The sequence below is a fragment of the Arvicola amphibius genome, chromosome X (genome assembly GCF_903992535.2).
Source record: "Arvicola amphibius chromosome X, mArvAmp1.2, whole genome shotgun sequence".
In the NCBI taxonomy this organism is placed as follows: domain Eukaryota; kingdom Metazoa; phylum Chordata; class Mammalia; order Rodentia; family Cricetidae; genus Arvicola; species Arvicola amphibius.
In genome coordinates, this window is record NC_052065.1 from 63472986 (window position 1) to 63499739 (window position 26754).

A 26754-nucleotide genomic window follows, 5' to 3' on the forward strand; every position below is an offset into this window, starting at 1 on the left:
AACTTTCCAAAAAGCAGTTACATTGTTGCTTTGTTGGGGAGGCCTGTGGAAGTCATTAATTCTCCATTCTCAACCCTGAGCCTTCAACTTATTTTCAAATGTGATTTCTGAGTGGAAATATGGCACAACACAAGAACTGGGGTTTTCACTCCTGCTTAGCTTCTAGTGGAGTGCTTTCTCTTGAAGTTCAGCTTTCTCAGTTATAGAATGAGAAAAAATATACTAAATGACCTTTAAACCCCTTCCAACTTTAAAACCCCATGGTTTTATGAAATAGGAACAGAAAGACACCAGTGAACATTTTACTGTAGCTAACATGAAATATGGAAACAATCTGTATATATATATATATATATATATATATATATATATATATATATATTAAAAAGTTCCAATCTGTTTTTAATTAGAACACATACTTCATTTCCAATTTTACCTAGCTAATCAAAAATGCAGGCAAGACATTTCCCCACCCCAAGGTTTCCCTCCTAATCATACAATTGAGAAACTGGGGATAAGTAAGAAACTAGGGCCTTTGAACTGGTTGGCTATCAAAAATATGACAGCTTAATGCTAAATAAAACCACTATAATTTGCTACCATTTTACCTACATCATAACTCTGCAAACATTTACTTTCCTACTGGAAAAAAAAACCCACCAAGTTTTTACCTGCTGTCTAAAGCTGCAAGGCCATATTCCCAGAGTGCTTAGTAATTACCTATATTTATTCCAAGTGTGTAAGGAACAAAATGTCAGTTTCCCTGAGCACTGCAGAAAAGTTATTTCCATCAGACACATATTTCTAGGCACAAAGACAGTGTATTTATTCAGTAATGATTATCTGCACAGGTTGCTATAAGCAAGAGAATTGTGGTAAATCCTTGGCTGAGATGTTTTGTCTCAATCAGCTTTATCCAGAATGTCTCACTCAATGTTGTAATTTAGCATACAGTTTACATTCCAAATCAATATACTCAGAGAAGGGAAAAGAAAGAATTTTTCTATAATTAAAAACAAACTGTAATTACAAACATATTTAAACACTTTTAACTGCTAATTCACAACAGAATATCTTGTAATCAAGTTATGAGATGAGGGAATTAGAAATATATACAGAAAAGGCTGCTACTTGGTGATATATTCAGCAAGTAGGAAGGATAGGAACAAGATGGCAGTATGGAAAAGCGATCTAGAAACAAGGAATTATACAACTTTTAAATACCTGGCCTTCAGAGTAAAACAAGTTTTAAAAAACAGCCATCTTCAAAAACTGAGATCTGTCAACAGGGAAGAGAAAGTCAGAATATTCATTGTAAGGTATATGAGAGGTGCAAATCCCTGCAGAGGTATTCATATCTTGAGACTGTTCATATTCAGATGTGAAGGTCTCCCTGATTCTCACAAGTGACCCTGGCTTGAGCTGTTAAAAATTTCCAAATGAGCCCATCTGCACAACAAGACAGTTCTATGTTAAGGACGATCAGTAAGGCATCTGGCCCAGTTTTATGATCCTAAATTACCTTGGCTTCAAGCTAATTTTTGTAAAGTGGGATTTCTTTAAGAGAATAAATTTTTTAATCCTTAAAAAAAGAGATGTTAAGAAATGAACCCCCATTATCTTGCTCTATTTTCAAACTCAAATTTGAAAAGTATAGCTTACTCTTCCCAATACATTAAAAACACTGCTGCAACGCTGAGTTCTTTTTTAATTTATACACATTATCCTTTTTGCGTAATTATGTAATATTGTGATGTAAAATTAGTGCATTATAATTAACTGCCCTTTTCTTGGCATTTCCCATGACTGAATCATCCCAGGAAGCTTGTCTTTTATCTTCATCTGTCTATTATTTCCCTCTATAGAACCACCTAAGGATGATGTAATTTTTAAAAAAATGTCTTTAAGACTTAGTTACTGACTCTACTCTAATTGTCTTTTTCAGATAATTTTAGCTTTGTTAGCCAAACGATAGGTTAATGACTACAAATGCCAAAGGACCACCTGCAAACATATGAAAAGAAAATAGTTTCAAAATCTTAGTGGGAATATTATACCTACCCTGAAAATATTCCTACTTTCTTGGAGTAAATGTTCCCTATATCACAAAATAACTTTCTTTGAACACTGCTATGTACACTTGAAGAAGAATTCTAATAATGATTATTACACTCTGCTTGTCTGTGTGAGTTCCATCGTCTCCATCAGCATTGCTGCAAATGTAGTGAAATTAATAGTGATGCAAAATTTTTATCTAAATTTAATCACATCTGCAGTAATGTAACTGATTTATTCAAAGGATGTACTCTTCCCCCCTCGAGAATAGCACTGATAACTACATCTTGAGAGCAAGAAATATCAACAAAACAAACCACAAAACGTAGCAGTGTTACTTTCAATTTAAAAAGCAAGATCCTGCAAAAATTACTTTGGCATCAAAGATTAACTGAAATACTGGCTTCAGATTAGCAAACTATTATATAACAGAAGATATTTATTCACCAATTACAATAACACAAATCAAAAAATATTAATCTCTCCCACACTAAATTATCATTTAAAACACATTAAAACCATAATGTAACAAGCAGTTTAGGACCTTTCCTGAGAAATAAAGCCACATTACAAATGATTATGTGGCCATTCATGAGATCCGCGTTTCAAAATGAATGGGTATTATCAAACAAATTAAATTCATACTGAAACAAGAGAAGAACTTTTTGTTTCCATTTTCGGTTTGAAGAGAAAGGGTCTCACTATATTGCCCAGGTTAGCCTCAAACTCCTGGACTCAACCTCCTGATGCTGAGACTCCAGGTGTACATTACTATGCCTGAATTAAGAGAACATCTTTTTAAGTGAATGTGTATTATCATTTTAATAATTATTTCTAACAGGTAAAATGTTTTTTCTATATCACTTAGTTTCTCTTTTACAGTAGACTTAACACAAATTCATTAAATTATGAATAAGTAAGAAAAAGCGTTACAATAAACTGCAATTCTGAAGTGTCAATACAGATTAAGAGATCTGGTCATCTAAAGAATATACCTATGGATGGAATTCTTTCATATTTATCAAATGTTTTTAATAATTTGAAGGGGACACTGACTTATATACATATATTAGCATGTACACAGACATTCCCATGTGTGGATGCACAACATCCTATTTACTTATTTCACTGTATAACTTCAGATGGCAAAAGCAGTGCATTTAAGATAGAAATAGGAAAGACCATTAACTCCTTAAACTTTGGGGACCATTATCAGTATAGTATCTTTCAAATGACATCAAGGTTTCTGAGACTTGAAATAAAAATTAATAAATTTTGGTTCAAAACAAAAACTTGGGCGAGGGGTCAAAATAAAATTCCAATCACTAGGGAAGAGTTGCAGTGGCGATTAAAGATAATATTCTATACCAATGTGAGTTTTTCCCCCCAAAAGGACATAATAATAACTCTTACTATAGGTGTCCAAAAGGAAAATGCCCAAAGTATAAGTACAGTTCATTTTGATAAGTACCAACATTAAATGTATTTGCAAACTAATTTTCAGACTGACAAAGAACTATAATTGGATGGAGGAAGGAAGAGAAAAACTACACTCTTCTCTTTTTTATTCCTGTTTAATTTGAAGAGAAAAAAGCCACTCTCTCTACAACTTGTCAGCATAAAGGAGGTTTAAATACTACATAAATTTGGAAATCACTCTATTTCATCTGGTTATCGATAGCAAATGAATATCAGACTTCAAAAATGACTATAGGGTCAAATCCAAATGGTAACAAAAATCATGCACTGAACACAACTGGGGCAGGAATAAAATAACTTGGGGGATAATTATAGATGTCACATTCAAAAGATGGTGAAAGACATACAAATCAAACCCTCCTTCAAATATGTTATTTAATAAGATTAAACGAACGGGAATGTATAATTTGAATTTTTATGAAAAAGTTTTGCTTCAGTGCAAATGTGTACTCTAAAACCAAACAAGACAACAACAACAACAAAAAAAGACAAAAATAGTCTTGTGTGCCTTAGCAGGAACAATTGCCACAGCCTTTCACACTGTTAACAATTTCTTCTTGGAGCTTCTTCCTTTCCTCTTCTTTGGAGATCCTTTCTTTCTTTGCACCCCATCCGAGGTTATCATTGTTCTGTACACGACTGCTCTGTGTATGCCACATCTCTGAGTAGATACTGCTAGAGTTAGCAAGCAGACCATAGTGGGTACCACGTTCAGCTACCTTCCCCTAAAAAATAAACACAAGGTACATGTCAGTTAACCAGCATAATACCTAAAGCTATATAGTAATTTATAAGAAAAGATTTTGAAGGACCTGTATTCATTAAAATACCTCTTCTAATTCCTCATTCATAGCCCCACTGGAAAGAACTGAGGTAGGAATGCTTCTTCACTGCTGAACTACCCAGACTCAGTTAACAAAAACTATGAGATTCCCAATCCTACAAACATCATAGTACATAAAGAAATAAAGCTTTACCGTTTTATTTTTCATTCTGAAAGGCATAAAGAGAAGTTTAAAATTCTAAAAAGGTGATATTTTCTGTAATCAGCAAATGTTCAAATCAAAAGCACTGTTATTTATACAGGAATTTAAAGGATTTAAAAACAATATTGTTAAATCCATGAGAATTCTGAAATAAAATTTTATGAAACAAAGAAGACTTCATGAAAATTAAGTTTACTTCTTCCAGTAGCTCTTTTTGTTAACAGTGCCTATTAAACACAACATTCATTGATTTGGCATGGACTCCAGAGTTATTTCCTATCTGATGGCCACTGTTAAACATGATGGGAGACAAAAAAAATTTATCACTTTCATGGGCATTCTTATAGACAGAATTGTTCCAAATAGACACTTTCTGTAATATTAGTGAAGTCAGTCTGTGCCAACGCCCTAGTACTAGATTTGTACACATCTATGGCTATATTGCTTCTTGATTTATTTATTTCTGGCATTATTTATGAACTTATTAAGGAAGTTGGAGAGTCAATACTCCAATCATCCCATAACTCCTCTGCTGAATTTTTCACTGTCCTAATAACACCTCCTGTATCACAAATTCTTGTTCTGTTTGTTATGCCTATGCACATATTTTATGTTGTTTACTTTATGACTACATGTTTCATGCTGAATCATGTAGACACTGGGGTTATATATATATTTTTTCTTACAGTTTTTTCTTCCTAGACTTAGTAACTGCCTCATTTGCTTAGTTTCATTCCATACTTGCTTTGTCTCACTTTCTACTTATTCTCTCTCATATACTATATGCAATAAGGACATATTTTTACCTGTACATAAAATCATATTCTATTTTGTCAAACAATCTGAGAATGAGCTGTACATACTGATATTATACTTCTAAATATTATTAGGGTATATCTTTAAAAGTAAGGGACAATTTTACATGCCTGGCATAATTATATCACAGCCAAGAAATTTAGCAACACCATGATACTCTTATCTAATATATGCTTCATTTTCAAAATTCAGTAAATATTACAACAATGCCCTTTATTTTTTTCCACCTAGGATCTGAAGAAAACCAAAATACTGATTTTAAATAGTTTTCCCTTTCCAAGAATAGTTTATTGAGTACAATGCAAAGGAGCTGTGGTCTGAGCAGTAACGAGAATACTGCCTGCATCTACACACTGAATTTCTAGCAGTGTCCTAAACTCTCTCTGTGGCACTGACATTTTTAAAATGTCTAGGTCTAACTCGTTTAGAGTTTTCTTTAAATATAAAGACTGCCCTTCAGTTTGGATTTATCTAGTTCTTCCTGATTATTAAGTCATGTGGGGTCAGAGATGGCTCAGCTATTAGGAGTGCTTCCTCATCTCTGAGAGAACTTGAGCTGGATTCCCAGTACCCAGCTCATAATGGCCTGTAACTGCTGCTTCAGGGGATTCAAGACCTTCTAATGGGCTCTCCTGGCACTAAACTCATTAGCACAACCTCTGTCCCCCAGACCCACACATATACACATAATTAAAAATAAAATTTTAAAAAGAGTAATATGTCTTCAATGCAGCATCATATCAGAAGGTAAGGAGGTTGGTTTGCTCAATTACTGATATGAAATTTGATCTCGTGGTTAAAGGTATCTAGAAAATTTCTGTATTTAACCATCAAGTTTTATGCTCATAATAAGTAATCTATGGGTTTTATTTTCAAACTGAGTGAAAAATCTGTTCCTCAATAGTCTTATCAGCCAGCGGTGACTGTTTTCTAAACACAATTATTACAATGGTGGTGGCAAAATCTGATTTTCTAAATTTATCATTCCTTCTACAGGCTGGCTGGTGGTGTTCTTAAAGAAGGGCTTTTCTTTTTCCCTTGGCACTTCTTGTTTTAAAAGTATTATCATGGATGCAAAACTTAGTTTTTTATTCAGAATGTTACAACTCATTAGCGCATTATTCATTTTACTGCTCTAATTATCCCACATTTGGCCAGTGGGAGGTCATTCAAAGTGCTTCCTGTGTCCTTGTGACATGTGTTCATTAGTTCCCCTGCCCCAGATCAGCTTTTATCGAAGAAGGTTTGGGTACTTTTAGTGAGAAATAGTAATTTAGTGTCCAAAATCTGTGTGCTGGGAATGCTCATTACTTTCAGAATTTCATTGCTCCCAGGCTTTTGCAGTAGACAGAATTAGAATACTTTCTGCATAAGGAATTTATATGGGTAATTCTGCTAAAACATAAACCTTGTGAGAGTCTTTCTATCCTCTGATGATTTTTTTTTACTTGCAACTTTCTTCTCCCAAGTAAGATCTCTGTTCTAAGAGCAGTGTATTTACTCAGTATATGCTGCTCATTCTTACATATAGAATAATTTCAAAATGGGTACTTCCATAAAATTACCAACTCTTCTCTTTGGACTATTTATCCTTATAATACACTTGTGTATTATATAATACATGGGGAAGTTGATAAGTAGGTAGATTAAAAGAACTATAATCTGGTGATATGATGTAATAAATATAATACATTTATATTTAATATCCTAATTAGGTTTTTTTGTCAACTTGACACAAACTTGGCACATCTGGGAAGAAGGAACCTCAATTGAGAGAGTGCTTCCATAAGATTGGCTTGTAGGCAAGTCTGGAGGGCATGTACTTGATTGATTAATGTGGAAAGTCCCAGTACTGTGGGTGATGCCATCGCTGAGCAGGTAAAACTCGGGTGTGTAAGAAAGCAGGCTGAGCAAGGGAAGGGGAGCAAGCCAGTAAGCAGCATCCCTCATGGCCTCTGCATCAGCTCCTGCCTTGGCTTTCCTCAATGAAAGACTGTAACTTGTAAGCCAAGTAGATTCGTCCTTCCCCCAAGTTGGTTTTGGTCAGTGTTTTTATAACAGCAACAGAGAAGAAAACTAGGATATTTAATAAGAGTATATAATTAGAATATTACATTAAAAATTACATGGATTGCTTCTATTCTCTTTTGTGTGGTTATCAATTTGACAGTTTTGATTCCTGATAGTGTTCAATTTTTATTTTTGTATCCTTGATTTATTTTTGTGTTTTTAGTTAGTATACAAGAAAAAGTGCTTCACCGTGACGTGTTAATACATATATATTACTCTCTTCCACATTCTTCCCTCCAACTAGTCCTTTTCAGCCCATTAAAAATAGTAATGTTCCTTCTGCTTTCATACCATGTCAATATGTTTGGTACTGTGCATATATACATATACACATACACATGTATATGTGTGTGTATTTATATGTATATGTATGTGTAAACTTTTTTCAACACATAAAATAGATCAAAAGCAAAATTAATATAAACATACATATTCAGGAAGATCTTACTTGTTTATGTCTTGTAAACCATTTTCATCTCCATTCTGCAGATAGCCAACTGTTTTAGTTTCTATTTTATCCTTCTTGAATTTCTCTTTGGAAATTTAAGCACATATACATATATTCTCACCACCCCATCCTTCTTGCAAAAGATGGCATACAACATGTTGTTTGTACCCCACTTTTTTCATTCAATCATATATCCCAGAAACCATGCCATATGCTTCCTTTCCTTTTCTGAATAGCACCTATCATTATTTTAGAAATGTTTTATTTATCATGACTTCTAGGAATATTAAATTTTAAAATATTTCTTACAGTTCTTTGTATTGTCTATGTATTTTATTGAACCCTTTTCATTCTGTTTGCTTTAGATATCTTCATTTATTCTCTTCTAACACTTTATTCTCTCCTAACACCAAAGAATGGAACATTAAAAAGCTAACTGGAGTCTGTGTGCATGGGAATGGCCTTCTCAATTGGCACACTTTGTGTTAGGATGATCATTTGGATACCAGGCCATCTTATTGCAGCCTCAAACATTAATTGCTGTGGAATATTATTTTAAGATGTGTTACATTTGTTTATGATGTGGAACATTTGTTTTAGTGATGCAAAGATGTGTTGCATTCTTTTATGCTGCATTTAACTTTGTGAGGTTGTGTTACTGTGCCTGCCTAAAACACTTGGTTGATCTAATAAAGAGGCAAATGGCCAAGAGCAGAGCAGGAAAAAGATAGGCAGGGATGGCAGGCAGAGCGAATAAATAGAAGGAGAAAACTGGGGGAAAGGAAGAAGGAACGAGAAAAAAAGGAGGATACTAGGAGCCAGCCACCCAGCTACTCACCAAGCCATGGAAATAATGAAAGGTATACAGAAATAGAGAAAGGTAAAAGCCTAGAGGCAAAAGATTGACAAGATAATTTAAGAAAAGCTGCCTAGAAATAAGCCAAGCTAAGGCCAGGCATTCATAATAAAGAGTAAGCCTCCCTGTGCATGTATTTGGGAGCTGGGTGGCAGGCCCCCCAAAGAGTAAAGAGCCATAAAACAACCAACTACAATTAATATTCTTTTAAAGGGGCTACTTTGGTTTCTTTAGAGAATTCCCCCATTATTTGATGATGAAGGAAGGTAATGGCAGAAATAAACAGCTGTTTGGTAAACTTCTTCCTAAGGCTGGTAGGGGGTAAATACTAGGCCATAACAGGTAAGAAAAAGCCTTGAAAACTGTCTTAACAGTAACGGGAATAATTGAACCCAGGGTCTCCCAATGTGACTACTAAGCTATATCCCAGGCCCTCTTTTACATTTTTATTTTGAGGCAGGGTCTTACTATGTTGCCCAGGCTTAGCCTCCCTAGCAGCTGGAATTACAATCTTGTGTCAACAGGTCTGGCTTTTATTTCTTACACAAATGTGAATTCTGATATTTTCAGCCTCATACTTACCTTCACTTTCCATAATACCCTGATGCCTCTAACTCTTGAACCATTTCTGTGAATCAAGTAACTTTTAATTTTTTTCTCTCTATTTTGGCACATTATAGTATCCAAATTTCTCAGTCTTTCTAATCTATCTACTTAACATCTTCCCCATATTTGCTGATATTCTTTGTTCACTATTAATTCTTCTAGTATCTTTATAATTACATGATTTATAATTATACTCATTACTTCACTTTTCTTTTAGTTGGGATGGAGGAGGAAAGTAAGTGTGTCTAATCTTCCATGATCAATCAGAATGTCTCATAGGCATGACATTTTAACAGAAATATAAACAAATTTTGACAGTGCCTGAGGTGGCAGACAAACCACCAGTTGAAAATGAGGTCATAAAATTAACCAATTAGAGGGCCAACAAACAAAAATAACAAGAAAGTTTATATAGCTACAGATGCTATGGCCATTAATACATTAATTGTAATTCAAAACCCATGGGACAATGCTGTGACATTTCTGCACAGACATATGTAAATACGTTATTTACTAAGAAATCTCAACATTTTCTATTATTGAATAAAAGCTCTGAGAGCATGACTGCATATAATTTGGTAAGCTTAGTTTAAAAGGCACTAAATATCAGATTTTATTTCAGATTCTTAAATATCAAAGATATAGTAAGGTTTAAGTTACCATTTAAGATATTTTGGTTTAACCGTATTGGGAAAAACAACTTATTTTCTAAAGAATGTCAACATTTAGGAACAAACTAATACATTTAAAGTCACAAACATATAAATACCTTATAGAATACAGGGTATAAATATCACAATAATGAATACTGTCTAAATTTTAGTGAAATGAAAAAAAAAACCCTTGTGGGCTGGGAATACAGTTCAACAGTAGAACACTTGATAGCATGTATAAGGCTCTGAGTTCAATCTGTAGTATCACAAAAAAGTCCCTCTTGATAACTCAAACTTTAGAAAGCACACAATTGCTTCCCATCTCTTAACTCTCAGTACACTGGCTTCCAAAACAATGAAAAATAGAAGTATTGAATAGAAGAGAACGATAATGATGGCAAAATCTCTGTATGTGATATGAAAAACTGAACAGTGTTAGAAATAATCAAATTCTAAGAGGTGAGGGAAAAGAGATCCTTACAGACAGGAGTAAAGGACAATTATTAAAAATGTTCAGATCTGCCAATCACAACAATGATTGCTGAGAACATTTAGATAGTAGTAAGCTTGTATAGTAATTCCCTCAAAAGTGATAAAATAGTATATTTTTACTTTACCTACAATGAAAACAAAATATAGTCATTTAAGAAAATGATCATTTTTATTTTACTGTAAATTTTAAGATATTAATGTTATATATGTATATATATAAATAATTAGAACAATGAAAATACAAAGATAGTGTGCAAAGATCTATTCAGGGCAAAACTGAATGAAGAAAAATTATTTTATATAGACAATCATTGAAAATATGCTTCTATCTTGAAGAATTAATACTTTCCTGATCAAACATTTGCTTTTAGTAGTTTAATAAAGAATGAGTTAGTATAGTTTATCCTTCTTGGAAATTTGATGCACTATTTCCTACAAAAGTGACAAAAACCAGAATACTATTGGGATTTAATTTCATCAAAAGAACACAAATTCTGCAATATTTCATTAGATACAATAATTAAATTTTGGGTACCTAAAACTATTTCTAAGATTCTTCAAATACTATCATTTTTCCTTTTATAGTTTCTATTAAATTTATTCTTTGATAAGTTCATACAGATATATAAAATTTACTGATTATTTTCACCGCTGCCCTTTCTTGTTTTCATTTTACCCCTGTTAAATCCCCTCTTCCCTATAAATGCGTTTCCTACATTCATGTCTTTTTGTTTTGTAATTCACTGATTTTTACCAGGACAGCCTATATGACCATTAGAAGTATCCACTAGAGTCTGGTGGCTTCACCTTGGGTACACAAGTGAAGACAATCACTACCCTCCCCTAGAATCCATAAGCAGTCAATAGTTTCTTGGGGAAGGATATGGCCCTGTGACACCCTCCTGTATTCATGACTTGACTGCTAACTGGTTCAGTCTTGTGCACACCCCGTGCAGGAAGCTGCAGTTGCTGAAAGATGATGATAACAATTGCTGTGTCATGGCCAGAAAATAGCACCTCTCAGTCTTTCTCCCTTTCTTTTGGTTCTTTATCCCCCAATCCAACACCCTGACCCATTCCTCCATGTTCCATTAGAGGGAGTGGCATAAATGTGCTGTTTAGGGCTGAACACTCAACTGTCAGTTATTTTCTTCCCCTTCAGTAGCCATAAGTCCTTTCATTCACTGCCTATCATTGAAGAGAGAAACTTCTCTAATTAAGGCTGAGTAGCAATGAATACTAACTTTTAAAGTTCATTTCTTACCTGGCTCAGGACAATGATTTCATCTGCATCAACCACTGTTGACAATCTGTGTGCAATGAAAATAGAAGTTCTGTGCTTCACCACATCCCTCATGGCACTAAGAATAGTCTACAAGTTTGACAAGAGTAGGAGAAAACCAAACCAGAGCTCTCATTAGGTCAATGTAAATTAAAACAATGCTATCTTTGCTAAAGGAACTTAGGAATTTATATCAACACTAAATATTTCACCTCTAATACTAAAAGAAACAAAAGGACAAAAACCAAAGAATATTGGGAAGTAATCATTAGAACACTAAAATAAAACTAAAATGAGGAAATATTCAAGTAACAGGATGCAGACAAAATACAAAAAACAACTCAAAGAAAGACAGGAGTCTGAAAGCCTGTAGGAACATTTGTTTTTCCTTAGTTCAAAGGCAAAACACATCCAAGTACTTTTTACTTGAGGCAGTCTTTTTTTTTCCAAAAGCATTTTGTTTTTTTTTTTTTTTTTTTTTTTTTTTTTTTTTTTTGAGATAGGGTCTCAGTATGTAGCTTTGGCTGGTACAAGACTTACTATGTAGATCCAAATGGCCTTACAGTGATAGATTTAAAGGCGTGCCTTTTCACATTTATGCATTCTAGAAAACAGATTTTACTGCCTATAAAGTGTAAGACAGTTACATATGTAATTCAATTATCTATAGAAGTCGTTGGCTAGAGAAACAGTGTGGGTAATAGGGATATGCTCACTGGCTTCCCAGAGGTATTTCTAAACATTTCATGTTTTAAAAGCATAAATTACAGGGAACATATAGTTTTCTGAAAAGGAGACCTTACGTTTTTACTAGGACAGACTAATGATCAACCTTATGTTTGTAGAGAGTCTCTCTCCTTTCTTACCTATAAAAACTCAAATTCTGACTTCCCTTTACTTATTAAAAGGGCTCACTGAAATTTATCAAAACTTTTTCTTCTGAGGAATTCTTTGTAAATGCTGAATGGGATATATTCTCTAACATAATAATGTTATGTGACTCAAAAACTGCTGTTATAAATTTTATCCTGTTAGCTTACAACTTGTACGACATATATTTAGGCATGAAGTTCTCATAAATAGTTGCTATTCTCTTGTGAATGGGATCTAGTCCTGTTCAATATTCATTCAAAATGTAATTCTCAAATGAATCTACTTTGAACTGTTTTAAGTATGTTGCTGATAAAATAACAATGTTCCCTCAAATTTAAATCCACATGTAAATATGACATCACATTGCCTGTAAAATTGTGAAAGAAGACCTCCACGTTAACATTAGGTTCCTACCACATACTCAGTGAAAAGTAGCAAACTGCAACATTTGCCTAGCTTTAGTTCTAGACTAACCTACACGAAATTACCATTGTTGCTGAAACTTTTGTATGTAATGTAAAGATGTTATAAGATGCAATGTACTAGTTGGGATAGTATCATGACAACATTGTCACAAAAGTCTTGCTGTTACATAACACTTTTGTGAACTGAAACAAATGGTACTATTCTAAGGGTTGGATGGCTTAACTTGCACTTCAATAGTGAGTGAAAGGCATTCTGGTTAGACTGTGTCAGAGTCACTTACATGACTTCTATTAAGGAGTGCTAAACAATAAGACAGTTACTCAAACTTTCTTCCCTCACTAGCATGTCAGGTAATATGTACAGCTTTGCAAGATACAGGAGTAATATAGTAATAGCATAGCGTATCACACACTTCCAAAAGGAAGCTCATCTGTAACAATGCATTCTGGTTCAATGCAACCTGGCTTTTGTAGCATTTACTAACACTTGCCATATAAAAAGATGGAGTTGGCCAAAGAAAAACATATAGTAATCCTCCTAGATATTGGAAGTAGACATGATCGCCGGGCAAAAATTGGGAACTTGAGGGTGGGGCGAGACGGGGCCAAGGGAAGATGGGGAGAGAAAAGTGTGAAGGGGAGAATGGGGGGAGCTGGGAGGAATGGGATGCTTGGGATACAGGAAGGGTGGATATGGGAGCAGGGAAGCATATATCTTAATTAAGGGAGCCATCTGAGGCTTGTCAAGGGACTTGACTCTAGAGGGGTTCCCGGGTTTCCAGGGAGATGCCCCCAGCTAGTTCCTTGGGCAGCTGAGGAGAGGGAGCCCGAAAAGGCCAGTTCCTATAGCCATACTGATGAATTTCTTGCATATCACCATAGAACCTCCATCTGGCGATAGATGAAGAAAATGACTGAGCCCCACATTGGAGCACCAGACTGAGCTCCCAAGGTCCTGATGAGGAGCAGAAGGAGGGAGAACATGAGAAAGAAAGTCAGGACCATGAGGGGTGCGTTCACCCATGGAGACGGTGGGACAGAACTAACGGGAGATCACCAACTCCAGTTGGAATGGGACTGATGGAACATGCGACCAAACCGGACTCTCTGAATGTGGCTGACAGTGGAGGCTGACTGAGAAGCCAAGGACAATGGCGCTGGGCTTTGATTCTTCTGCATGGACGGGCTCTGTGGGAGCCTTGTCAGTTTGGTTGATCACCTTCCTGGACCTGGGGGGAGTTGGGAGGGCCTTGGTCTTAACATAGAGTAGGGAACCCTGATGGCTCCTTGGCCTAGAGAGGGAGGGAGGGGAGTATGGGTGGAGGGGAGGGAGGGGAAGGGGGAGGAGAAGGGGAGGAGATGGAAATTTTTAAATATAAAAAATAAACCGTGGGAAAAAAGACGGGGTTGGCTATTTTACTTTATAATATCTCTCACTGAAATACATTCAAAACACTAAGTCAGTGGTTCTCAACCTGTAAGTCGCAGCCCCTTTGGGGGTCAAATGATCCCTTCACAGGGTCACATATCAGACATCTTGCGTAACAGGTACACATATATTACTATTCATAAAAGTAGCAAAATTATGAAGTAGCAACAGAAATAATTTTATGGTTGGGGGTCACCACAACATGAGGGTATTAAGGGTTACAACATTGGGAAAGTTGAGCACCACTGTTCTAAGTAATGCAGACATTGCACTGAAGCTTCCAAGGAAAAAAGTTTATTTTGTTATTTTCATTGTCATTTACCTCTTCAGTTATTGAGTCTAATGATGACGTAGCTTCATCATAGAGAATAACTGGGGGGTCCTTCAAAATGGCTCTTGCAATTGCTACTCTCTGTTTTTCTCCTCCTGAAAAAGAAATATTTTCATTTAAGGAAACATAATACAGGAATATTCTGTTTCTAGTATTCCTGTTGATTATAACCATCAAATTATACCTGTAACATTTACCTAAACTCTTTATCATTTGCCACTTAACTGAATTGTTCAGTCTAAGTCTATATATGGTATCCTTTGACAAACTATATTCCCTGGAATACAAATTCAATCTTAATGAATCTCTGATTCATGTCATTGAAATGAATAAAAATGATAAGTAACAACTTTGATTTTTCAATTGTTCTTACCAAAAGCATGTTTATCATATACGTTACTTTCTATTATGGATTATTTCAATATGCAACAACCTTAGATAAAAAATTCATTAACAATGAATCAACAAATCAAAGGACAAACCCAATATCTGAAACTAGAAAACTTAAAGACATGAAACCATGAATACTTAATTTATGACTTAACATAAAAGGTCCCAATCTGCTAATATTTAAGTATATTTTGAGATAAGCTGTTATTTAATAGCATTTTTCAAAGTAAGAGTGTATACCGAATACATTTTACCTTCTGTTAACTACAAGGGCAAGTTATATAAACTTTTATAAGGTACACCGAAATGATAAACATATATTACTAAGCTATGACCAAACAATAACCACAAACAAACTTAAGTAGAAAATCTTTGCTTAAAATATTCTTAACCTAAATAAAAAATTTCTAATAGACCACACATTCCTTGACAGCAGGCCCATTTACCCATACATAATTTGGCATAGGAGCCATGCAGTGTATACTTAATAAATCTTGTAAATAAATTATTCAAAAATCCAGTAATTTTAAAGTTATCATTAAATATACCATCTCATGATTAAACATTTGCATAGAAACATATAAAACCTCAAAATTTCTTTCACCAGTGAGCTAACTAAGAAGGATAAGAAAATGAACAGGACAAGTGTAAGGATGTTTAGACATCTGAACCTCACCTAGGAAATAAGATGAGAGATACACTATTCAGTACTAAACTAATTAACTCTACTTTTACTATATTCCAGGTAAGTCTTGGCTTTCCTTAAATTGGTGAATTATACATTAACATATATATGAGATTCCATCAATAATATAAACAGTCCCAACAGATTGGTTTGAAGAGAATATAAAAGTAGAAGCTTTAAAATCTTTGCTCACCTGATAGTTTGAGTCCTCGTTCCCCAACTTGTGTGTCATATCCATGTGGCATTCGAAGAATTGCATCATGAAGACCAGCTAATTTTGCTACTGCATATACTTCCTCTGGTGAAGCACTGATGTTTCCATATAAAAGGTTGTAGTAGATAGTGTTATGGAAGAGGACAGCATCCTGAAGCAGATTTGTATAGACACCCACTGTGTATGTGTTCATTACACAAATTTACATGAATTTTAAAAAGTATAAAGACATAAAGTAATTGTAAATAGCAAACCACAACAATCCCTTTTACTAGACCTGCAGTCTCAGGTCTCTTTCTGGAGCTAATTACCACATATAATTTGTTATGTCATTCCAGACTTATTTTGAGACATTTATATGCTTAACCATATGCTTTTTTTCCAATACAAGGGAACCCAAATTACACATACTACATTGTAAATTGCTTTTTCTATTTAACATATACCGGAGATTTTCCATTCTAGATGATAAAAACATACTTCATTCTTTTAATCACTATATATTTCCTACTATAGATAAAAATTACTTATTCCACCCATTAATGCACATTAATGTGGTTAACATGTTGGGATAAAAGCATTATATAAATGGCTTTACACACTTAAGTATTTATGCAAGAAGGAATCCTAGATGTTAACCGATAGGTCGAAAATGAAGTTTATATTTACTTTGTAATGTTATTGCCCAGCTGTCCTACAAAAACAGCAGCTAGTAATATATGAGCATGTTCTACTAAATGGCATGTAAGGTTGCTAGATCTCCATAGCTTTAGCAACCCTGGTACTCATTTTCACTTATGATATTAGGGTGAAATGTACTTTTTGTTTACATTAGCATTTCCTTAATTACTGATGAGGTTAGATATATTTCCCTGTATTTATAAGAAGCTTTTACTTTGGCCTTGAAACTCAGCAAATAAAGAATTTGTGCATCATGTATGTACTTGTTAGAGGAAGTTCACTGCAAGCTGTCATTTGATAATTCATCTTGTTTTGACATGGCATACTAAAGCTAATTTATTTCAAGTGAGCACTCATCTCCTATTCTTTTTTCAGTCTCTGAATGGTTGAGAACAAGGTGAAATAAAATGGCTCTAATTGTTAATATTCACCAGGAGACCCAGTAAAGGTCTTCTTTTACATGATTTTCAGGTTCAGAATTTCAGATATTATTTCAAGTAATATTCTGATCATTTATATATCCACTACTAACATAAATTTCTCATACTAAATGTACCAAATAAGCTCAAAGTCCTACTCACAGAACTATTTTCATAGTATTTTATATTCAGAAAAAATTAAAAAATGCTAATTGAAAAACAGAAAAATATAACCAAAAAATGGATAAAATAAAAGTTAACTAAACATCTGTGGTGATCCACCCTTGTAATCCCAACACTTGGGGTCAGAAGTAGGAGCACCATGAGCTTGATTCTAGCCTGCAGTACAGAGTAAGACCCTATCTCCCAAAACAAAACACAAATGAACTATTTTCATGATATTTGCTAAATACTCTTGTCACACACTAAATATGAGTAATTATGTGAAATAATGCAATTGTTAATTTAAATAACCACAGAACTATCTGTAGGTATGACACAACATGGCATGCACCAGATACACAGACACACACACACAAAGTTCACAAATTTAAGAAACTAAATAATGTATTAACTTTATCGTCTAGAAAAACACATTAATTCTTTGGTGTCTATTCCATCTTTTTCTCTAATTGCAAGTATTAATCTATGTTGCAGAGCCAGAATATTTTGATTTCCTTTATAGTAGGCTTTCTTGGACCGCCAGCTTCCGAATAAAAATGTAAGTCTTAATATTAGTTATGAATGCTTTGCCATAGCTTATGCTTGTCCCAGTAGCTCTTATACCTCAATTTAACCTGCTTTTCTTCATCTATGTTTTGCCTTAGGGCTTTTCACCTTTCTTTCATTCTGTATGTCCTACTTTCACTGCCTGGCTGGTTGGCCATGAGTGCTTCTCTCTCTTTCTCCCTAGTTCTCTCCTCTTAAGACTAGATTCCGCCTCCTAATTATTCTCTCTGCCTGCCAACCCTGCCTATCCCTGTACTGCCTATCTATTGGCCATTCAGATTTTTATCAGACCAATCAGGTGCCTTAGGCAGGCAAAGCAGCACATCATTACATCATTAAACAAATGCAGGATAAACAAATGTAACACATCTTTACATAGTTAAACAAATATAGCATAAACAAATGCAACACATGTTTGCTGTGGGATCGTGGATTTATACTTTGTAAAGATCTGTCACTTGTATGTTAATAAAATGCTGATTGGCCAGTAGCCAGGCAGGAAGCAGAGGTGGGGTAATGAGAACAGGAGAATTCTGGGAAGAGGAAAGCTCAGTCTGCAACCTTCACCCAGATGTAGAGGACGCAAGATGTGACTGCCTCGTTGATAACAGGTACCAAGCCACATGGCTCACAGACAAGAATTACAGGCTAATATAAGTTTAAGAGTTAATAAGAAGCCTGAGCTAATACGCCAACCAGTTTATGATTAATGTAGAACTCTGTGTGTTTCTTTGGGACTGAATGGCTGCAGGACCAGGCAAAAAAGAAACTTCTGTCAACACACCTTCACATATTTAAAGTAATAGTTCGCAACATTAAACATCTAATACTTCTTTACATAGTTGTATTGACTGTTCATGATACTAATATTCTTTAAAACTTTAATGCTGAGCTGGAAAAATTTCTCACTGGTTAAGAGCACTGGCTGCTCTTCCAGAGAATCTGGGTTCAGTTCCCAGTACACATTCACATTCATCTGTAACCTCAGATTCAAGAAATTCAAATCTCTCTTCTGGTCTCTTCAAGCACAAGGAGGCATGGGGTACAAAAACTGACTAAATGCAGGCAAAATATCTATATTTGTTCAACAAAACAATCATAATATAATTGGATAAAATTTAATAACTACATGGCACTTGAACCTAGAATACTTCAAACATTCAGTTATCACTGAATATTTATATGGTATCCACCTTGGACAATTATGAATAATGCTATAGATAACATTGTATTAAAGACCCATGTTTGTATCTTTAAATTTCTTACTAAAATTTCCTAGGGTCAGACTTATTAGAATACTTTTGCAGAACTTTATATGTATTGTTAATTTTCTTATGATGAAAGCCATATTCTTTCATGAGCAAAACAATGCTGCCCATGTTACAGAATTATATCTAAATTAGATATTCTGGTTTTCAAAATCTTTATCTGTTATGGAATATTAGTTAAAGATGAGTTACATTCTTTTATACTGTGTAATATTTATTTAATGATGCAAAGATGTGTTGCATTCTTTTATGCTGCATTTGTTTAACTTTATGAAGCTGTTACTTGCTTGCCTAAAACATCTGATTGGTCTAATAAAGAGTTGAACAGCCAATAACTAGGCAGAAGAGGCCAATAACTAGGCAGAATAGGGATATGTGGAGCTGCCAGGCAGAGAAAATAAATAGGAGAAAAAGAAGAAAGGGAGGAGAAGAAAAGGAGAAGGAGAGGAGGATGTTAGGGGTCAGTTACCCAGCTACACATCCAGCAATGGAATAAGAAGGAAATAAATACAGAAATAAAGAAAGGTAAAAGCCCAGAGGCAAAATGTAGATGGGATAATTTAAGGAAAACTGGCTAGAAACAAGCCAAGCTAAGGCCAGGCATTCATAAGAAGTCTCTGTGTGATTATTTGGGAGTTGACTGGAGGGCCCCCCAAGAGAAATGAGTAAAAAGAAAGAACTTCATTTATTAATCTATTAGGTAAAAGTGTTATTTTATTTTCACCAAATTTTATACTACTAATGTCTCCAATAAGGATGAATAGCTTTTCCTCCTTTGTGAATTTAATGTTTTATTTTCCAAAAGGATGGGTGAAATCATTATATAGCCCCCAAAATGGCAGAAATAAGACATATGAATTAGAACACATTACCAAATGAAGTCACAGTCCAGAATGCAGTTCATTTGGCAAACAGTATAGGTTACTGTTTCTTAACACAAAGTCAGTCTTAAAATATCTATCAGAATCATCTAAAATGAATATTAAAATATAGATTTCTGGGCTCACAATGTACTCCACAATCAGAAGCCGAGCATGTGAAAAAGAAATGGAATTTCTACAATCTTCCTAGGTGACTCATACCCACTAAAATTTGTGATTTTCAGCAAAAGATGGGATAGAAAGGAGTGCCATATGCTGGAGCACTTGGGGACCTTTTATAATTGGCATATCCCCGTCGGATCACTCTTTTTGTTTTAGTTTTGAAAAGATAGAATCTTACTCTGTAGTCCAGAGCTGCCTGGAATGCATTATGTCCCAGGCTGCCTCAATCTTAAGTCAATTACTCTATCATAGTCTCCCAAATGCTGTGATAACCATTTCCTTCCTGGTGACTTTCTTGTAGGTTTTCTCCTCTCCCTTCCCCATATGATCTGTTCTCCCAGAGATCTGATACTTGATTTCATAAATCAACTTTACCAGTAAACATCAGACAAGTACTCTAGCATTCAGGTACAGCTTCAAACTCCTTTATAGACTTTTAAGATAAAACTATATACACTGTAAGACTATCTACTACTTGTTTTTTCAGGCTTTACTTTGAATTTACTTCTCTGTTTCAATGTCACTCACCAAGTATTTTTAAATGATTACTATCAGTCAGGCACTGTATGCCTGATAATGAAGTAGACCAGTAGCAAATAAGGCATAAAACTTGAGGTTGGTAGATAAATTATATTGTAATTATAGATTTAATTTGTTAAAAGATATTCAAAAGTATTAGTTTCAATTTTCTGAACATTTATATTGTGGGTATTGTGTCTGATAAATATATATGTGTGTATCCTCTATAGTAACTATTTCTTATATATATTATCTTTATTTTAGAAATGAGGAAAGTGAGACTAGTGCCACAGAACTTATTAGTCTTAGAGCTATGGTTAGAAACCATGTCTGTTTGATTGAGGACAATCTGATTTACATGGTGAATTCCATGCCAGTCAGGAGTACGTGGTGAAATGCTGTCTCAAAACACAATTCCTTTTGGTAGTAGAATTTCACTTGAACAGTTTAACAGTATCCACTTCATTAGCATATGCTGGCTCCTTGGATTCTAATTATTACAGTAATATATCCACCAACCCTCTAACAATTACATTTTTGTTTTAAAATACCTGAGGTACTACTCCCACTGCCCTCCGAAGACTTTCCAGGCTCACATCTTGTATATTTTGACCAGCAAGATAAATGCTACCCTCCTGAGGTTCATAGAAGCGAAACAGCAGCCTCACTATTGTGCTCTTTCTGAAATTGGAGATGAAGAAAGGCTAATCAGCATCTTTCGTCATTAGGGAAGCTCCATTTAAGTATAGTAATTATTTCACTATGATAAAAAAATTCACATCCACAATTATCAGACAATAATGTAGAATTTTATAAAAAACTAAATTACCCACCCTGACCCACTACCTCCTACAATGGCCACTTTCTTTCCTGCAGGGACTTCAAAAGATACTCCACTAAGGACTTTCTGTCCTTCAATATATTCAAAATGCACATTATCAAAGGCCACTGTGGCTGTCTGTGGTGTTATTTGAAGGGGAGGCGCCATCACTTTGTCCTAGAAGGGAAGAAAAAAGAAAAACAACATACTACTTATACTACTCTTTAAACAATGTTTTTAATTAACAGAGAAAGCAAGAAAAATATGGGAAAGGAGGTTTATGCAAATGGAATAAGGCCACTTCCAAGTATGGTTTTTTTCATTACTCACTGCATAAAAATGAGCAGGTAAGAAATTCCTATATATGCCAGATGCTGGGAAGACTCACTCCATCCATCCATCCATCCATCCATCCATCCATCCATCCATCCATCCATCCATCTATCTTGTTTTTTTATGACAGGTTTCTCTGTATAACAACAGCTCTGGCTGTCCTAGAATTTGCTTTGTAGATCAGACTGGTCTTGAACTCACAAAGATCTGCCTGCCTCTGTGCACTGAGTACTGAAGTGCTGGGATTAAAGGTGTGTGCAATCACTGCACAGGAAAGATTTTCTTGGTGAGGAGTTGGGGAAGAGATGACAATGAGGAAATTGTTTGTCTAACCTAGTGATGTAAGAATATTCTCCTCGAACAGTGGTTCTCAACCTTCCTAATACAACCATTGATACAGTTCCTCATGTTGTGCTGACCCCCAACCATAAATTATTTTTGTTCCTACTTCATAACCATAATTTTGCTATTGTTTATGAATTGTAGCGTTAATAAGTGATATGCAGGATATCTGGTATGTGACCTCTGTCACAGGTTAAAAGTCGCAAGTTGAGAACCGCTGTCCTGGAGCAACCCAGTATTAGTGAGACAGTACTCCATGATCTTCTGAAAAGGCTACACATTACTTACTTTAATCCGTGTGTCGACCTTGAGCAGGGTAAACAAAGTGTTCATATCTATGAGTGCTTGTCTTGTCTCTCTATATACAGTTCCCAGGAAGTTAAGGGGTAATGAAAGTTGAAAAAGCAGTCCATTCACCATTACTAGATCTCCGACGGTAAGGGCACCTTATTATGCAGTTGAAAAAAGAAAAGGTATAAGCTCTCTAGCTTAAGAAAGAGCTTTAAAGCCAATTTCTATGACACATAGTTCTAAATGTACATAATCAGCAACATTTAAGCTGACACAAGTTATAGAGCATATGAATGCATGAATTAGGCAATGTAGGAACCTGGTGTACATTGCATGGAAAGGGAAAAGCATACCTAACACGCTGTGTAATATATGAAAAAGAATCATTTAAGTAATGACAGAATCAGAAGGTTAAAAATATTTCCTTTTTCCTCTAATGCATAAGCAAAGATTTTTGTATAGTATTTAAAAAGAAAACTCATAAAAGTACATATATTAAAACTGGAGTGAATGGCTATCATGACCAAGAAAGATGATACATCTCATATTATGAAGACTAGGCACAGACATTACTTGCAAATGAAAAAAAAAAACAGTAGAAAAAGCTACTGAATTATAAAACAAGGCCTTTGAACTAAACAGTAAATTAATAGCATTGTTTTCCAGGTTTATAAGAAAAATTAAAAGTACCAGATACTAAAAAGGTTGATGTCTCAAATTAATAAAAGAATTATTATTTTTTAAAAAGGTATCATAAAAGTAAACATGGTTGATTTTTAAAAAAAAATTCTCCTAAAGAATCGCGTTATAGAACCATAAAATGAATAGCAGTATTTTCATTCAATGAGTAAGTCAGTGTTAATAAAAAGGAAGTAAAAGAATTATCAATCAAGAAAATTCTGATGTGAAAAGAAAAACACTCTGAAAATTTCTAAGTGCTTTACTGAGCACACTTTACAACTAATACAAAACACTTATTTCTTCCATTAACCCATTTATAATAGTCTCTAAACGTGATAACCATCAATCCATTACCTGCCACAATTCCGTGACTGGCAAGCACCATTATAGCTGTTAATCCAACACTGAAAATAGCACTTTGGCCAAAGTTCAGCATAGCCAGAGTAGAGGTACTTTTCAATGAAGCAGTCTCGTATGTCTTCAAAAATCTGTCATATCTCTGTGCTTCATATTTTTCATTATTAAAATACTATAAATATATAAAAATAGTAACTATGGGCAAATTTGAATATATACTCTTCTATGCAATTGGTGTAAGTTTTATTATACTTAATATATATATATATACACACACACACACACACACACACACACACACACACTTTGGTATTGAAGATCCTATTATAAAATAAAATTCAACTTTGAAGAAAAAAATGGGTCAGAGGAGTAGGAAGGGAATAAGAAGGGAAAATGGGAAGGGGACAGGAAAGGATAATGGGGGGAATATAATCATAATACATTATATACATGTATGAAATTGTCAAACATAAAAATATTGACTTTCAATATATTAGATTATGGTATTCCTGAAGGTTTTCAAATAATGGATTATATTCAAAATTCATCCAACAAACATTTCTTAACTAGTTAATAAATTCAAACCTAGACTTGATTTAAACATGCCTTCTACTAGTGACACTTCCTTCACAAAGCCTTAACGTGATGCCTTAAATTCATAGTTCCACCTGCCCTCACCATATCATGCCTTTTTGAGTAGTCATTTGAATACTTACTTTAACTTTTTTAGCAGATTATAGAATTATGAGAAGTCAAGGGGGACACTGTAATCTTTTTTACCATCTCCTCCCTTCATAGCATAGTGCTTAGTACAGTGCTTTGCATATGAGAGCAATTCAGTAACTATTAAGTGTATAAATGCAAAAATGAATGAAAAATTTAAGGAAAAGCACGATGATAGGCATTCTGAAGGATAAAAAGAGGATCAAGAACTTGCATGTCAACTTAATTAGCTAATATTCATTTGTAATCAAGATGCTAATCGTATATTTATGATCATTTATAAACTCAGAAGGTAAAATTCTGATATTACCAAATAAAAATCAAAGAGAAAAGGAGAACATTTCTAAACAAAAGAAAAATGAAGGAGTATTATTTCATCACACCTAGAAATCCTATCCTAATCTGATATTCTTACAGTGCCTATTAAATTAAATGACAGAACAAATCCTAGTGTGAAAGGCAGCTGAAAAGACACTTAGACAGATTACCTTCACAGTTTCATAATTCAGCAGTGAGTCAATAGCAGCGTTACCTGCGTCATTATCTGCTTTGTTCATTTCAATTCTAAATTTAGTTCTGTAAGACAAAGATTTACACAGCCTGAAACATATGCTATACCATAACTAATTTCTGCAGCCTTGACTGGCCTCTGGGAAATACCATACCTCCACCGTGTAACCGCAACTGTGAATGCTGTATATGCACCAAGTGTTCCCAGGGTTACCAATGCAAACTGGGCACCACATTTGTAATACTGGAAAAAGAAGTCAAGAGAAGTGAAAAGTGATTGAATTGTCTCTGGCTTTCATCATTTACAATAGGAAAAGTGAGAGATCCTGGCAACATTCTCTATTATGTAAAATAAAATTGAATAAAATAGAAAATTTAAAAATGGAAAAATAGTTTAGTAAAAGGTGATGATGAACCATGTTTAATTACATTTTAAATCAAAGTTGTAACTGCATATAGCAGTTTATAGTCTAAATTTTAATATAATACTTGGCAAAACAGAAAGCTTATAGAGAATGTTATTTTCTTTGAAAGTATTTTTTAAGATACTATGCACTTCAAACAAATAAGAAATATTCCTTATTTTAAAATTATTGTTTTAAAAACAATACAATGAAACAAAACTTAAAAAAGAAAGCTACTGTTCTTGTCGCTTTATAGCATCACAACAGCAAACTTCAGTCAAAGGATACTTATAAAAACTATGATGCTGAGAAGTTACATTAATCAATAATGGATTAAAAATCAAATATCTTAAATAATTAACTCAAGGTAACAAGGAAAGAAAGTCAAATTGCACCTGTCACAATTATACCATCAAATTCTAACATTGAAACTGTGTAAGCCTAAAGAGGAATTAATTTAAAGTTTACAATGTTATAATGTGTTAGGATTGATAAACAAATCTAAATATTTTGATCACATAATCCAATGTGAGACATACAAAATTCTTGGAAAAAAAAAACATTAGAAGCACGAATCAATGACCTAGGTGTCTAAAAAATAATACATAATTTGGAAAGTTCTTTGACACCTGTGGCAAAATAATGAAACAAACAGCAAAATGTTTCTGCCATCAAGGTATGCAAGAGCATAAACAGCTTCGACCATTTATTTGCTATTAATAAGATTGAAAGATTAAAGGCTACTATGAAAAAACGCATTACTTACCAGAACACTACTGACAAGCGTCATCTCAAACACGATAGGGAGAAGATTAAACACTAAAGCACTGAGGACAAAACTAATACCCCTTGTTCCTCTGTCAATAGCCTTAGATAAAGCTCCTGTCTGTCTGCTCAAATGGAAACCCAGATCCAAGTTGTGAAGATGAAGAAATACATTTTTGGCTATTCTTCGGATTGAATTTTGGGCTACTTTTCCAAATACGGCATTTCGAACTTCATTGAAAAAGGCAGCTCCGGCTCTTGATACACCATCTAACATAACAAAAGAAAAAAGTAGGAGGGGGTATTGAAACATTAGAATTGGAGCAGTGCAAGTGGCAAGGCTGCACGAAATCTTTATATGATGAATAATTCATCCAATACATATAACACAGAATATTTACACTAAAAGATGCATAGTATTCATCTATTCTAATGAGTATTAACCTTTCCATCATCATAAATCCCTTTCAGTGTTATTTGACCCTAGATTTCAGATGCTTAAAAAAATTTCCAATTAAAATACTTTTAATATAGAATAGCCCAGATGGCCTCATTGTGGATAAGTGTACAATATCTAATTCAATTCTGTAAAATAACAAATGCAAAAGGCTTAGATCCTGAAGAGTCAAGTGCTTTTAGCAAGCTCTTGTTTCTGTCTCTAAAGTCTTAAAGTGCCCTTTCAAATGCACAGCTCCCCAGTTCATTTGAAAGAACATTCTATTATTTTCTAATTGCATTTGTCTGTCATGGTTACTCAATATATTTTAACAAAGCACTAA

At 34.3% G+C, this 26754-nt stretch overlaps 1 protein-coding gene across 1 annotated transcript in view; it reads right to left on the bottom strand.

Annotated features, from left to right (window-relative positions):
- Positions 1-801: 801 nt before the first annotated feature.
- Positions 802-26754, bottom strand: part of Abcb7 (ATP binding cassette subfamily B member 7) — a 161579-nt gene continuing 135626 nt past the window's right edge. Inside the window, exons 6-16 of the mRNA XM_038316603.2 lie at positions 25977-26245; positions 24962-25050; positions 24785-24872; positions 23571-23745; positions 22533-22690; positions 21583-21746; positions 21301-21430; positions 16070-16241; positions 14793-14896; positions 11726-11833; positions 802-4259 (exon numbers count right to left, since the gene is read on the bottom strand). Of these exons, the coding sequence (XP_038172531.1) occupies positions 4044-4259; positions 11726-11833; positions 14793-14896; positions 16070-16241; positions 21301-21430; positions 21583-21746; positions 22533-22690; positions 23571-23745; positions 24785-24872; positions 24962-25050; positions 25977-26245 (1673 nt within the window). The 3' untranslated portion in view covers positions 802-4043. The remainder of the gene's footprint in view (positions 4260-11725; positions 11834-14792; positions 14897-16069; positions 16242-21300; positions 21431-21582; positions 21747-22532; positions 22691-23570; positions 23746-24784; positions 24873-24961; positions 25051-25976; positions 26246-26754) is intronic.